Genomic DNA, 14,296 nt, shown 5'->3' with positions numbered 1-14,296 from the left:
ATGTGATTGAATCTACAAAGCTTGAGTGATCTTTAGCGAAGATGCCCAACCATGTGGTTTTTTGAACAGCTTAGTATTTGGGCAGATGTTGCTGCCATGTCTATGAATAGTCATATTTAAAGACCAGTATATTTTGGGGAACAGGGAGAGTTCATTTGGTCATGTTGTATTCCTACCAAGCTGTTGGCCTACCATCTTGTAGTCAATGCTGTTTCTTAAATCCAGCCTAGGAAGTCCTTCAATTCATTTGGATTCTTCCAAGTCAGCCAAATAAATGATAATGAAAACATTGCAGATGGAAATAGAAGTTCTTTTTTCTGTAAAAATCTGGCTCAGTATCCTGATGAAGGTTCTAGCCACTTGATTGGAGTCTCTATTCCATGATGGATTGCTAGCACGCATAAATGTCCACATATTTCATACTTATAAACACAAAGGGAGAGGTCTTTCTTCTGGCTTTAGGCCAATAATTGCATCAGGATAAAATTCAATAGTTCCCCTTTTGCTCCCTCACCTGTAATGGATTTGCCCCTGCCTTTCCTCTTTCTGTGCTTCTGTCCTGGGGTGGGGTGGGAGGATGCGATTCTTGGTAGCCAGAGGGGTCACTCAATGTCCAGGTGGCTCTGCATTAGTCCCTGACCCCCAATGCTTTGGTTGGACATGCACCCCAAGTGCACAGGCTGGAGCTTGCTTTTCAGTATGGTAGTGGAGCCGTTAAGAAGTGAGAGCTAGTGAGATGTGGTTAGGCCATTGTGGCGCTGTCTTTAGAGGGCATTCATGTAGTTCACCTGTGACCCTGGTTACTTTCCATGGTTATAAAAAGAGTGAGGCTAACTTCTGACTCTCACTGGCCTCCCATCTCACTGTTTGTGCCTCTATTCACCACGAAGTAGAACAGACCAGAATGTAAGTCTTTGACTTTGGGCCTCCAAAACTGTGAGCTGAATAATCTCTTTTCTTTATAAAGTACTTCTTTATAAAGGTATTTGGTTTTGGTAATACAAATGGACCTCTGTACGAGACTAATTGATTTGCGACTTTGGCCTCCCACATCTAACCGGTCTTCTGGATTAGATGAAGTGGCTCCCTGTTGCCTGGTGCTAGCAGGTTTAGTGTCTTGGTAGCTGTTTGTTTGCCTTCTGCTTGTGGCCTGACGCCTAGAGACCTGAAGGGATTGTGGAGATGTCAAGGAATATATGCGTGAATGTGGCGAAGGCATTAGAAAACAAAGTGGACAAAAATAGCTAGACAAGTAAATACGGTATTTGGTGATTCGGTGAAGGTATAGACAAATAGTCTGGTGGAGATTGTAGAAGACACCAGCTGGGCACAGGCGTGCATCTGTTGTGAGCAGGAGAAGGCTTGAGCTATTTAGTAACTAGATTATCCACTAAAAAAAAATACCGAGACAGGGACCATGTTAGAGAGCCAAGGTTTAAGAAGATGATTGGGAAGAATTTCGTCCTAAAATAGGAGACGATATGTCAAACAATAACCAAAAGAACAAACCACAAAGAAAAAAATAATAACCTGACCTATGTTTGAATTGAAATGTTCTGTACAAAGTTACAATTTAAAAAGGCAAGCTGTGGTTCAGTAGGACGTATTTATATACCTCTCACTGACAAAGGATTAGGATTCAGAACAAAAAATAACTGCTAAAAGTTAATTTTTTTTCAAGCATTAAGTCAGGCAGGTACTGGTGGCTCATGCCTTTAATACTAGCTACTCAGGAGGCTAAGACACGAGGATCCAAATTCAAAGCTAGCCTGAGTAGTCTGTGAGACTCTTTACAAAGCTGGAAGTGGCACTGTGGCTTGAAGTTTTAGAGCAGTAGCCTTAAGCACAAAAGATCAGAGACAGTTGCCCAGGCCCTGAGTTCAGGTCCCAGGACACCCCCCACCCCAGGCCCCCCAAATAAGGAGAGAGAGGCAAACAAGCAAGCATTAAGTCAATAGAAAATAGACAGAGGACATACATAAACCAATGTGAAGAAATAAGGTTAGGAGACTTTTTGTAATTCATAGGGGATTAATAATTTAATAATTGCACCTGTGTGTGTATATATGTAAGCTCATGTAGAGTACACAACTCACAGGAATTCCTGAACTCCCTTCAACTGTCTCAGCACTAGGGGCTTTAACCCAAACTGCTTTAACGCCGGATCCCCACCCCTCAGTTCCTCCCTCAGGGGCAACAGAACTGCTTTGGGAGGATGGTGCCCCCTGCTGGTTAGTTCTTGCAAAATTCTATGTTGCTTTACAAATGAATTTCCAGTTCATTCCTTTCCTTTTTTGTGTTTTGTTCTCTCTCTCTCTCTCTCTCTCTCTCTCTCTCTCTCTCTCTCTCTCTCTCTCTCTCTCTCTCTCATTTTATATTGACTGACCAAAATGTGTATTTACTGTTTAGCATGAAGCTAACACAAGTGAGTCCATTTACCTGTGTGCTGAGGGGCAGAAGGAGAGTCTGGACAGCTGCCAGGGCCTCTCTTCCCTGAAGGGGAGGGCGAGCAGCAGATTCTGTCTCTTTAAGGATGTGGGCAGGTGGGGGAGGAGGGGGGAGGGGGTCAGATTCAAAGCTGTCCAAGACCTCCTGAGATCTCAGAAGTCAATATGCCCTGAAAGGCAGGAAGCGTCTGATTCTGGTGATCGGGACCAGGCACCCTTGGGATTGGTGGGCTTGATCATCTCAAGGGTGGGCTTATGAAATCAGGCCCCCTGGAGCGAGATCATCAGGCTGGTTCCTTTCCTGTCCTCCTCGCCCCTCCCCTCCATCCCTACCGGGTCCAGACTTCAGGTTCATCTGCACATTGGTCTAATCTCTCACTGCTAGATTCTTTACTGCAGTCTCCATTTTCCCTGGCCCCTCAGCCTGTCTGAACAGCAGCTTTCTATGCTTTTAATTAAATCTGCTTGTGCTTAAGCATGGCTCTAGGAACAAATGAGATTCTTAACTTTATCACTTATCTCATTCTTCAGTTATTGGTTTTATAACAGTATTGATTGCTACTCCCCCTCCCCCCCACAACTGCCCCCAGCTAAACCATACTGGGTTGGGGCTATGTTATGGTCACATGTCTTTTTGTGAGCTGGCTTGAAGCCCTAATTGTCGATTACAGCCTTGCTTCTATGGGAGAATGCCTTGTGCCTTTCAAACCACAGCCTTCCAAATTCATGTGTGGAGTTGGGGGCCCGTCGGCAGCCCCCTCCCCCCTGTGCCAAATGCCATGTGGTTTAAGGGTGGTGTTTAACAGCTGGCTCACTTCACTGGTGTTCGCCGGAGCTCAGCTTTCAGGTTCTCTGGTTTCTGGTTAGCGTAGAGCAGAGAGGGCGCAGAATGGCCATTGAGGGGCGGTGGCGGGGAGCAGGGCCCTGCTCCCCCGTGGAGAAATGGCGCATTCCTGCTCTTTAATGGTTTACCCTCCAGGTTTTAGGACGGAGCCTCTTTGGAAGGCAAGCTTTTCAGCACTCTGAACAATTGATCTTGAAAGAAGAAGAAGGCCTTTTAAAACCCAGCCATACTTTCAAGCCTGGCAGTTCAGCCGGGGTCATCGTGGTTTATTGAGTGTAGAGGTCTCATCAGTGGGAGGGGGGGGCCACATTTCGGTCCCCCCCTGGGGCGCCTTCCCCTCCCCTCTCCTTGTTTTCTTTTGGCCAGTGCCCTTTGAGAGGGCTTCCTTTACTGCACTGAGGCCAGACAGCCCTGGCCAGCCAGGCCAAGCTCTACTGTCCTAGCTATAAAAGGTTCATCTTTATTAAGCACCTACAGTATGCTTCAGCTACGCACACACTGTATCTGATATCAGGCATAACCTCAGACATAGCTGATATGTCTGATCTCTCCTTTAAATTCTCAAAATGTCCCCAGTGTTGATGGGGGCCGGGGGCTCACACCTGTAATCCTAGCTACTCAGAAGGCTGAGATCTGAGGATCATGGGTCATAGCCGGCCCAGGCAGGAAAGGCCATGAGACTTTCATCTCCAGTTAATCACAGAAAAATCCCGAAGTAGAGCTATGGCCTAAGTGGTAGAGCAGTAGCCTTGAACAACAAAGCTCAGGGACAGCACCCAATTTCTAAGTTCAAGCCCCAGGACTGGCACAAAAAAGGAAAGAGAAGCAAAGAAGGAAGGAAGGGAGGGGAGGGAGGGAGGGAGGGAAAGGGGGAGGGAGGAAAGGAGGGAGGGAGGGAATTGCTTACCTGATCTCAGCTCTTGGCAAGTACATCTGTTTCAGGCTGCTTGGTGGCTTTTCTGAGGGTCTGCAAGCTGACCTTTAACATGGCCCTAGGTTTGGGCAGCAGGCAGATGCTGTAGCGGCTCAGAGCATGACTGACTGAAGCGTGTCTAGCGTCCACTTTTCTCCAGAGCTGACGTTTTCCTGTCCCATCGCACACGCATGGTAAGTAACTTTGGGCTTGAATGGAAATGGAGCGTTTGGTTCGGTTGATTCTTCCACATTGTTTCCATTGCATTTGTCGTAATAGAATTAGTTCTATTTCCCTTTCTCATTCCTGATCCTTGTTGGACTCAATCCTTGCTTTACCATTTCCTTCCTTTAGTCTTATCTGTCCTTTCCAGACTCTCATTCCAAATGTTGAAAACAAATATTAACCTTGACTGAGAAGTCCCCCGCCCCTTCTAGGTCTGTCCCATAGACACCCCGTGTTTGGGGATGAGAGGCTGTGTCCAGTGTCAATGCAGAGGATTTCAAGGACTGCATAGGGCATGCAGCCCAGGTGATGCTAACTGCACTGCTGTAGAGAAGTCACCGATGCATGGCCAGCAATCTCTTTATGCCTTATGGTTCTCATAGAGCAGACAAAGCTCTGGCATTGCCCGGTATCTAATCTGCCATCTTGGATCTCTTTCCCAGGAATCTTTTCAACTAAATGGACAAATGGCATCAGATAAACTTCAGATGTCACGGGGAGACTGCTAGGCATTGTCCCTTACCTGGCTGTTGTCTTTCCTTGTTCTCGTGTGAGCTCCGTGGGAACGAGGACCAAGGTGCAACGTCAGCACTTAGGTCAGGGCCTTGCTCTTTGGTAACTCGTTGGTGTGTATTTGTTCAGGCACAAGCACCTGGGGTTTCTCTGATTCACCCAGATTGCACCCACAGCTCTGCCTTCCAGCAGCCTTGCTGTCTAACTGCCCCTCTTCTGAGGAGGTTCCACTGTAAAATGATGATGTGTTTGGATGCGCATTGCTACAATGTGTTTGTGTTCCCCCAGAACTCCTGCTCGGTCCCCAGCGAGTGGGTAGGAGGAGGTAGTGGCCTTCAGGTGACTGTCTGGGCTGGGAGAACCCCTGTGATTGGTGCCCTCACCATTGGAGGAGCAAGAGGCCACTACCTTCACAGACATTGAGACTACACAGCTCCTTGACCTTGAACTTGGGCCTCTAGAAGTATGAGAAACTTCTGTTTATAAATTACCATCCTAATGTGTTTTGTTATAGCAACCCATGGGCTAAGACCTTTTGTCAATGTGAATGTCTGTCTACTTCTTTCCTAATATTAACTTTTCAGTCCACTCTCTCTAATCCCTGGACTTCTGGGAGATACTTTCCAAATTAGAGCTTTTGCACCCGAGGGTCAGTGTTAAACTTGGGAAAGGATGAACATTTTTGCAAGGGTTATTCTTTGGCATTATAAAAAAAATTTCAGCAGATGGAAAGCAAAACTGTAAAGCCCTTGGCCAATTTCTGTTGGTGGTACTGGGATTTGAACTCAGGACCTTGCACTTGCTAGGGAGATACCACGTGAGCCACACATTTGGCTGTTGTTATACAGCTACAGTTGAACTACGAGAAGAAACAAAAGGTACTTTCATGCCTTGCTTCCCACAGGGCCGGCTATGGTAGAATCCTTGAGTCACCGAGGACTTGAGATTGCCAGGGAACTGGGGCATGACTCCCCTCCTAGCTCCTTGTTCCAAGACAAGAAAAAAGACAAAGGTAAAACAGAAGGTCAAGTTTATATACAAAGAATATAATGTTTATCTGAAATATTTACAGTGTTGGTCAAAGCAACATTTTTACAACTTTTGAAAAGGTAAACTACTATGTATATTACAAGTGAGCTACAAGGGTTTAATTTGCAAAAATTAAGTAAAAAATGTTTTAAACAAGGCTTAGAGTACTCAAGTCAATTCATCAAGGTTTCTTTGCCCTTTATTTGAAGAACGCATCAAGCTATGGAGAATGGTTCCTGTGCTGTTTATAAATGGAAGTTCTGTAGCTGCATTGAGGTACATGCAGCTGTGTTAAGCTCCTAGTGAGGGAGCAGCGTGAAAATGAATTGTTGGAAGACTCAGAGTCTCAGGCTGCGGTGGACGGAGATGTTGAGACAATGGCCAGCTTTATCTCAACGAGGTTTGGGGTCCGCAGGTTTGTACGTCAGAGGAAAAAAGAAGCAGATTGTGTAATAGTCACCTCAAGGAGCAGTGAAAATCAGCTGACCGACCAAAGAAAGGAGACGGGAGAACTCAGACCCAAGCCACAGCCCCATCTATTCAAAACTAGGCTTAAGATGGGATATTTTTCACTGGGTGTGGGTGGCTCACGCCTGTATAATCCTCACGACTCAGGAGGCTGAGATCTGAGGATCATGGTTCAAAGTCAGCCCAGGCAGAAAACCCCGTGAGATTCTTATGTCCAATCAACCAGCAAAAAAGCAGGAAGTGGAGTTGTGGCTCAAGTGGTAGAGCACTAGCCTTGTATCCCAAAGCCTAGGGAAAATGCCCAGGCCCCGAGTTCAGGCCTCAGAACTGGTTAGGAAATTAAAAAAAAAGGAAAAGAGCTACTTTCAAACTTGATAAAGATATTGCTGGCTCTAATCAGTCTGGATATTGCTGCAAGATTTGGGTGGGGTTTTCCTTGATGGGAGAGGCCACTCTCCTTGCCTGAGGAGCCCTGGGGTCTTGTAAGTCAGGAAGGCTGCGGGGGCCCGTGTGTGAGGGGCCGGGGTGTGCCTGGCAGTCTGCAGGGGCAGCAGGAGGAGCGGGGCGGTCAGCCTAGCTGGCCCGTGGCGGCCGGAGCCCCGGGCACTAGCACTGAAGCTTGCGGATGCTGCGGGAGATGCGCTTGAACTCCCGCTGGCCCTTCTGCCAGCGCTTCACCGAGGTGATGACCAGCTCCCCGCCCTGCTTCTGTCCCATCACCAGGTAGGGCGCGTTGATGTCGTTCATCTCCTCGCAGGTGCACTGCAAGCTGTCCTTGAGCCACAGCACCGATTTCTTCAGGTCCCTTTCGGACACGCCGTTGAGCTTGTAAATGGTCTTGCTTTTGGTCTCTAGAATGATTTTGGTATCTCTGTTGATGTACGTGATCTCCTTTACTTTTATTTTCAGTGCTGTGAAGACAAGAGGCAGCATCGCGTCCGTTACGTTAGGTGGTTACAATGGAAGGCAGTAGGGACGGGATCTCATTTCCTCTGATTTGGTGGTGGGGGGGGGTGGGGCGGTGAAAATGATTGGGACTCTGGAGCCTGGGGTGGGGGGGGGGGTGGCTCCATTTCTAAAGCCTCAGAGCATTGGTCAGACACTCCCTTTGAAAACAGCATTGCTTTCAGAACTTTGCAGGACGCAATGGGGTGTTCTTTCTCACCCCAGTAAGGAAGCAGGCTGCTGGTTGGGGTCCACCCACCTTTCCCCAGCAAACTGAGCTTCCCTATTGGAAACTTCAGCATGAGAACAAATGCCTGAGTCCCAGATGAAACTTGATCACCCGTGGCTGCCAACGTTAAACTCCACTTATGATGGCAGGGAAGATTTTGGATAAACCTGTAAGGAAACGGTATCACACAATCCTTGTACACTATAGCACAGATGACGGGAAAGAAGAACTGATCTTGCAGCTGCATTTGATTTGGTAAAGTCACTGGGAGGAGAGGAAAAACGTATGCAAGACTCTCTAAGAGCACAACATGTTTAGCCATAAAAGTTTCTGAAGACCTCATCCTCTTAGGCTCTGGTTCACCTGTCCAGGGCCGAGGCATTGTAGATCATATATGTACTGTGTCCAAAAACGTATATGTAGACTCATTAGAATGTTAAAGATGGAAAGTAAGTGCTTTCCTATAAAAGACACATTTTATTGTGTGCCTTGGGAAAGAAAGTTCTACCAAATACACAGGCTGGAGTTAAATTTCAAGACGGCATGAAGGCAGGAAAAGGATAATCGTTTTAAGGCTACAAATGGTCATCCTAAGTAAATCACTAGTTAGTACTCAAAGAATCTGAAGTCTAGAAATGTAGTACTTGCATTAGGCCACCCAATGAGTTTGGATCCTAGAGCTTTGTCTACTCCTCAGTCTCCAGACCCCTTCCTTCTGTAGCCCTGCTGTGTTCTCTAGCTTTCTTGCCCTGGCTGGTGCATTCATTTATCCAGCGTGCGTGTCCTAAGACTATTGGGGCCACTGATGGCTGCTCTGTGCAGACCACGTACAAGAACAGCTTCCTGACTCCAGGAGACTCGGGTGCAGCTGGAATTAGTAATCGCTGTCTACTGAGGTTTTCCTTGAAACCCCAGGATATGCTGCTAAGCATGCCTTTCTAGCCAACTAGGCTACGAGAGCTCAGCCAGGTAAATCAAGGGTGCTAGGGGGTGGCGAACTGTAGTGTTATCAGACCCACCCCGCCATGGGAGCAAGTCAGAGTTGGTACAGGAGGCCAGAAAGCCTCTAGCGTGATGGAGCACGTATGTCCCTGATGCCACTTGATCCAAGAACACATTCTTGGGCTTGAATCAACATTAGGAAAAGCACCATTAGGAAAATCACCACTTTGAAGTGGCAGCAGCAGCAGGAAGAATAGCACCCATGGTTCTCTCAAATAACCAACTTGGAGATGCAGATCGTGGGAGAACACGTGGGATTTCCTACTGGATCTTCAGTAGAGACCAAATGTACAGAAGCAAAAGATTCCCACAGAACTTCCCTGCCCTGGAAGATGTGATTGGGGATTCAGGCTGGGGTAGGAGACTTAGGTGATGTTACTAGGCCCCAGACATATGCTGGACACTTAGAAAGGGAGTTCTCGGCCATTCCTTACTCCGGTACGTGTGTTCTTGAAGTGCTACGGCATCAGGATTTCCCCTGTCGTCAGGGGTGCCTGGGGGAAATGTTATGCCTTCCCCCAGAGACTCAGGCTTAAAATAAATCTGAATCTGTACCCTTTCCTTTTACCCACAACTTCCCAAAGGACAAGGGCAACAGGGAATAGTATAAACCAAAAGTTTATGACACACTTCCTGAAAATTGGCTTTGCTTTCTCTTTATGGACCAGAAGAGGAGTGCAGAAATAGAAAAGAAAGCTGGGGAGGGTATACGTGTGATCTCTCAAGTAGGAGGACTTGCATGATTTGAAAGGATTTTTTCTAGGGAGACAGAGCGTGGCCACATTTCTGGCCATACTTACACACACACACACACACACACACACACACACACACACTTTTTTGGCTCAGAACTTACTGGGGCATCCTCAGAAAGGGGGCCGCCTTCTATAGAGCAAACCACAAAGCAAGTAGTGTGTGTGTGTGTGTGTGTGCACGTGTGCGTGTGCATGAATGTGCATATGTTCCCTAAATGCAACTGTGTTGGAAAGTCAGGAGGGAGTCCTTATATGATGTGCAAAACTCGTAAGGTGCCTGAAGAGAAGGATACTTTATAGATGAAAGTCTTGTAGTGTGGCAGCTAAGGGCTATGATTGGGTAAAGGTGTGGTGGTGGGGGCTTATCCGATCCCAGTGCACCTGGATACATAGAAAAGCCATCAGCTCCATTTGTGGCTCTTCCTAGTGGGAATTGTTGGTTGGGGCTGTGGGCTCCCGTCTGCCTTTCTCCTTCCTCTACTATAGTTAAACCCAGCACACTGCCTGGAAGATACCTGGAGTTGATTAACGTATGGCGATTAGATGTTACACAGGGGAGCCAGTCATTATGGCTTATGAACAAAGCAAAAAGATTTCTATTTGGTACTAGGCTAGATGTTTATTTTTGGACTATTTAAAACCGTGCTGACATTCTAATTTCAGCAGTGGGAATACCTATCCCGTGTATGTTTCGTGATTGAAAGAATATGGCTCAGGGTTTAGGTTTGTGGCCGTGAAAAAGCCAAATGAGATAAAAATATGTGCCACTGCCCACTGCTCATTTGAATAATTTTTTTTTTTATCATTTGATGATTGCTTGGGAGAGCAATGAATCTCACCTAAGCAGGCTTAACTCAAATGTGGTTACACAAGGAGGAACCCGAGGCAGAGTGAGAGGGATGACTTGGGAACACGAGCCGCATCTTACCCGGCGCTTACCTGGCCACATCTTAATCACCTGTGATGGTAGCGTGCCCTGGCAAATCCAGCTTTAGAACGTGGGATCTGTTGGCGGCGGTGGTGTACTTACCGAAGTCATTTTTACAAAGAGTTTCCATGATGTCGTTGTCGTCGTCGTTTTTATTTTTGCAGGCCTCACATACTTTGGGAGCTAGAAATGGGGAAAAGCAGTCTTTGGTAAGTTGGCTTTTCAAGGGAACAGCAGGTGGCGTTGGGAATCCAGTTACAGGGGCTTTTCCAGGCCCGGGCAGCAGCATTCTACCTGAGCCCTGCGTCTGCCTCCTCTAGAAAAGTCATGTGGATCATTCAGACCTAAAAAAGTCCTCTTTGTGTCTCACTTTGGGTTGGAGAAAATGAAAACAAACGAACAAAAAACCCCACCCAAACCCCACAACACCCATAGGTGGTGCTTCATGAGCAATTATCTCTCCAACAGAAGGGAGCAGAGCTTGCAGGCATGTGTCACTAGGTCACTAGGGCAGTTTGCCACCTTCCATTTCTGGGACCTATTCAGTCAGAGGGAAGTCCCGCCCCCAAGGTCTCCCTAGGGAGAAATAAATCACCGGAAGATCCAAAAGCTCTTGGAAGGATTTGGAAAAATAGGTAACCATGAAATGTAGCTGAAAGAAGCGGGCATGGGGCTGGCCCCCTCACCTTAGAGAGGTCCCAGGAGTCATTGCTGGGCACTTGCAAGTCTGGATTGGGAGGCGTGGCTCCCGGTGGGCTGTTTCCGCCCGGCTCCAGACTGGTTCTATCTCACCTTGTGCTCTCTGCCAAGTTTGGGTGTGAATCAGGCAAAATAGAGCTCATTATGATCCATCAGCTTCTTGGTGGGGGTTTTTCTTGCCCCTCCTTGCTTCTGATAACCATGTTTGTGAGGTCTAGGCAAAGTAGGATCGTGTGCTTGCATAGCTATCAAAATGCCCATTGCAAGAGTTGGAGTCTGAATTTCTTGCAGGAAAGGGAAGAAAATGTTATCTATCCTTTCTAAGTGTGTTTAATGCCGTCGTTCGGATTTACATGGGATTCGATTTTCACTAATAGGAAAGTGAAGTTTGTGACAGCAAATAAACTTTGTGACTCATAACAGAAAAGTTATTCATCACATTAGTCCAAAGTCACAAGGAACAGCACTTGAAGGGGATAAACTTTTACTTTGAAGGAAGAAAGCGCCTTCTTGGAGGACTAGGCAATATACAATGTTGGTGTTGATTGCACAAAACAAAAATAAAACAAAAACAAAAGGAACCCACACAAAACTGTTTTAACTTTCTTCACCCTTCCCAAACTAAACATTTCCAATTAGGAACTCTCAAATGTATATGAAATGTTACTAACCTGTTTGGTTAGTCTATGGTATATGTTGGACAAATGTTTGAAAAATGCCAAACATTTGCAATAAATTAGAAATCTAACCAATAAGATGATTGCAAGCTTATGGTGGCTGCCAGGAAAGATTGCTAAACAACTTTGCATTTTCTTGAGCTAATGATGTCTGTAGGAGATTGAAAGGGAGATGCTAGGAGGCTCTCTCTGAGAAGGATTAGGGAGCCCCTTTGCTATCCCAGGGGGACCTAAATCAGCTCAGACACATTGTATACTTTTTCCTTTCAGAAAGAATATTAAGAGCCCATGAGGTTTTCATTGCTTTGATGGTTTTTGCCCAGGAACTCCCCGGCTGTTTTCTAAAAAGTTGGGGAAAACTCTTTTGCATGATTTTCTCCAGTTAATTAAAACCACTCCTAAAATAAAAGCTGATAGTGACAGAAAGATCCCCAGGGACTCTACCCGGGCACCTGGGCAGTGACGGTCATTGCTCGATGAATTTCCATGCTGGTTCACTCTCTAAAACCGGAATTAGTAAGAGGACCAACAAGGAGCTTAAAGGTCATCTGTCTGTGCCCCCTGGATTATCCTGCATGGCAAAGGCTTCTAGAATGAGCGTCCTGCCCAGGGATGAGAGCAAGGGGGGCCCCCGGGCACGCAGGACCACTTCCCTCGCCCTCACCACAGTTGTTTCTAGAAAGCCACCGTCCCTGGCCTCATTTTCCTTCCTGGTGTAACTCGGGGAGCGCCCTTGGGGTGACGGTGGGGGAAGAGGCGTCTCAAACATGATGCCAGCTAGTGGGGACTGAGCAGGGCAGGTAGCCCTGCGGCAGCCAAGCGGGGATGAGGAGGGGTGGGAGCTGCAGGCCTCCCCCAGCCCCCGCCCTGCGGTAGCGCCTCACCCCCGCCGGGCCGGGGAGGGCCGGGGAGGGCGCGGGGAAGGCTCACCTTCCTCGGTGGCGGGCAGGAGGTGGTCGCCGCTGGCCAGCGGGATGCAGAGGTCGTTGTCCTGCGGGAAGCGATCGCACTCGAGCATGTCGGGCCAGGGGAAGCCGAAGGCCGACATGACCGGGGCGCAGCGGTCCTTCACCTGCACGCACAGCGAGTGGCACGGCTGGATGGTCTCGTCGAGGTCGTCGAGGCAGACGGGGGCGAAGAGCGAGCACAGGAACTTCTTGGTGTCGGGGTGGCACTGCTTCATGACCAGCGGGATCCAGGCGCCCGCCTGCTCCAGCACCTCCTTCATGGTCTCGTGGCCCAGCAGGTTGGGCAGCCGCATGTTCTGGTACTCGATGCCGTGGCACAGCTGCAGGTTGGCGGGGATGGGCTTGCAGTTGCTGCGCTTGTAGGCGAAGTCGGGCTGGCCGAAGAGGAAGAGCCCGCGCGCCGAGCGCACGCAGCCCAGCGACGCCAGCAGCAGCAGCAGCAGCCGGGAGCCGGGGCCCTGCGGCCGCATCGTGGCTGCGCGACCCCGGGGCGTGGGGGGGCGGAGGAGGCCGAGCGGGGTGGGAGGTGGGGGGAGCGCGGGGCGGCTGCGGCCGCCGGCTCTGCTCGGCGTGGCGGGCGGGAGCGGACCCGCGAGCCCGAGCGGCGGGGAAGGCGGACCGGGCGGGCGCCGCACGCACGCAGCTCTGGGGGCTCCGGCGGGGGAGCGGAGTGAGCCGGGGCTGGGGCGCAGCTGGAGCGTCCACGGCCTTTTTTATGCAAATCTCTGGGTGGGGGGGAGCAGGGAGGAGCCAGCGGGTAACCGGAGGAGGGCGGGTCCCGCGGGCCCCGGGTCGGAGGAGTGTGCGCCCCTCGGGATCCCCGCGGCGCTCCCTCCCCAGAGGCTGCGCGCGCAACGCGGCGCCATCGCCCCAAACAACAAACGGGAGCCCGGCCGCGGCGGCCCCTCGGGCTGCTGCTGGGAGCCGGGGAGCGTGCTCCGCCCGCCGGGCCCCGGCCAGTGTCGCCTTCGGTGGCGACCCGAAGTGGGCGCTAAGCACGGTGACCCCGAGGAGCCCGGGGTCTGCGCGCCCGGCGAGCTTCCTTTCCCCGAGGCGCCCCTAGCCGCAGCCCCGCAGCCCGGCGGACGCCCTCACACGGGAGTCACCCGCGGGCGCGAGCGCACGGCCCCGGCGCGGAGGGCGGGCTCCTTCTTGGTCGGGATGTCTGGAGGGTCGCAGGGGCGCCTCGGAGACACTTGTCCCCGGAACGCACGGGGACCACCTTACCGGAAGGCACGCGGGCCCCCCCGTCCCGCCCCGGCCTCACCGTGGGCGGGGTGGGCTCCGGGACGCCAGCTGGGCTGAGCTGGAGAAGACCCGCCTGTAGCGCACGGGAGCCCGGGGTGGGGGTGGGGGGCCCGCGGGACCCCTGCTTCCCGCCGCACGGTCCACGGAGCATGCGCCGGGCGCGGGCGGGTACCTGGGCCCCGCTGGGGTCCCTGGACGGGCGGAGTGCGTCCTTGCACCCTTCGAGAGCAGGCGGCGTGGCGCCCGGACAGTGCCCGGGGGAGCGGGCGGCTCGCCCCAAGGCCTCCGCTCCTCCGGGGTGTCGGGGCCTTCGCGCCCGCCCCCCCCTCGCCCCCCGGCCCGCAGGGCTGCGCGCTCAGCCCGGAGCTCGCCCCGCAGGGAGGCCTTTCATATGCAAGTTAGGCGC

General features: G+C 50.5%; 1 protein-coding gene across 1 annotated transcript; it reads right to left on the bottom strand.

Annotated features, from left to right (window-relative positions):
• Positions 1–6,736: 6,736 nt before the first annotated feature.
• Sfrp2 (secreted frizzled related protein 2) lies at positions 6,737–13,183 on the bottom strand. Its single transcript, XM_048333512.1, has 3 exons — positions 12,605–13,183; positions 10,401–10,481; positions 6,737–7,350 (listed from the first exon to the last, which is right to left on the bottom strand). Exons 1-3 carry the CDS (start codon positions 13,110–13,112, stop codon positions 7,046–7,048), a joined length of 894 nt encoding a protein of 297 aa, XP_048189469.1. The 5' UTR covers positions 13,113–13,183; the 3' UTR covers positions 6,737–7,045.
• Positions 13,184–14,296: the final 1,113 nt, after the last annotated feature.

This window comes from Perognathus longimembris, chromosome 24 (assembly GCF_023159225.1).
Source record: "Perognathus longimembris pacificus isolate PPM17 chromosome 24, ASM2315922v1, whole genome shotgun sequence".
Classification (NCBI taxonomy): domain Eukaryota; kingdom Metazoa; phylum Chordata; class Mammalia; order Rodentia; family Heteromyidae; genus Perognathus; species Perognathus longimembris.
Note: the sequence above shows the minus strand (reverse complement) of the source record. Positions and strands in the feature narration are given on the sequence as shown.

Coding starts and splice junctions, on each gene's coding strand:
- Sfrp2 (XM_048333512.1), bottom strand. CDS start 13,112: ATGCGGCCGCAGGGCCCCGGCTCCCGGCTGCTGCTGCTGCTGCTGGCG. Junction 10,482..12,604: donor CCTGCCCGCCACCGAGGAAG/GTGAGCCTTCCC, acceptor CCCCATTTCTAG/CTCCCAAAGTATGTGAGGCC. Junction 7,351..10,400: donor TCTTTGTAAAAATGACTTCG/GTAAGTACACCA, acceptor TTGTCTTCACAG/CACTGAAAATAAAAGTAAAG.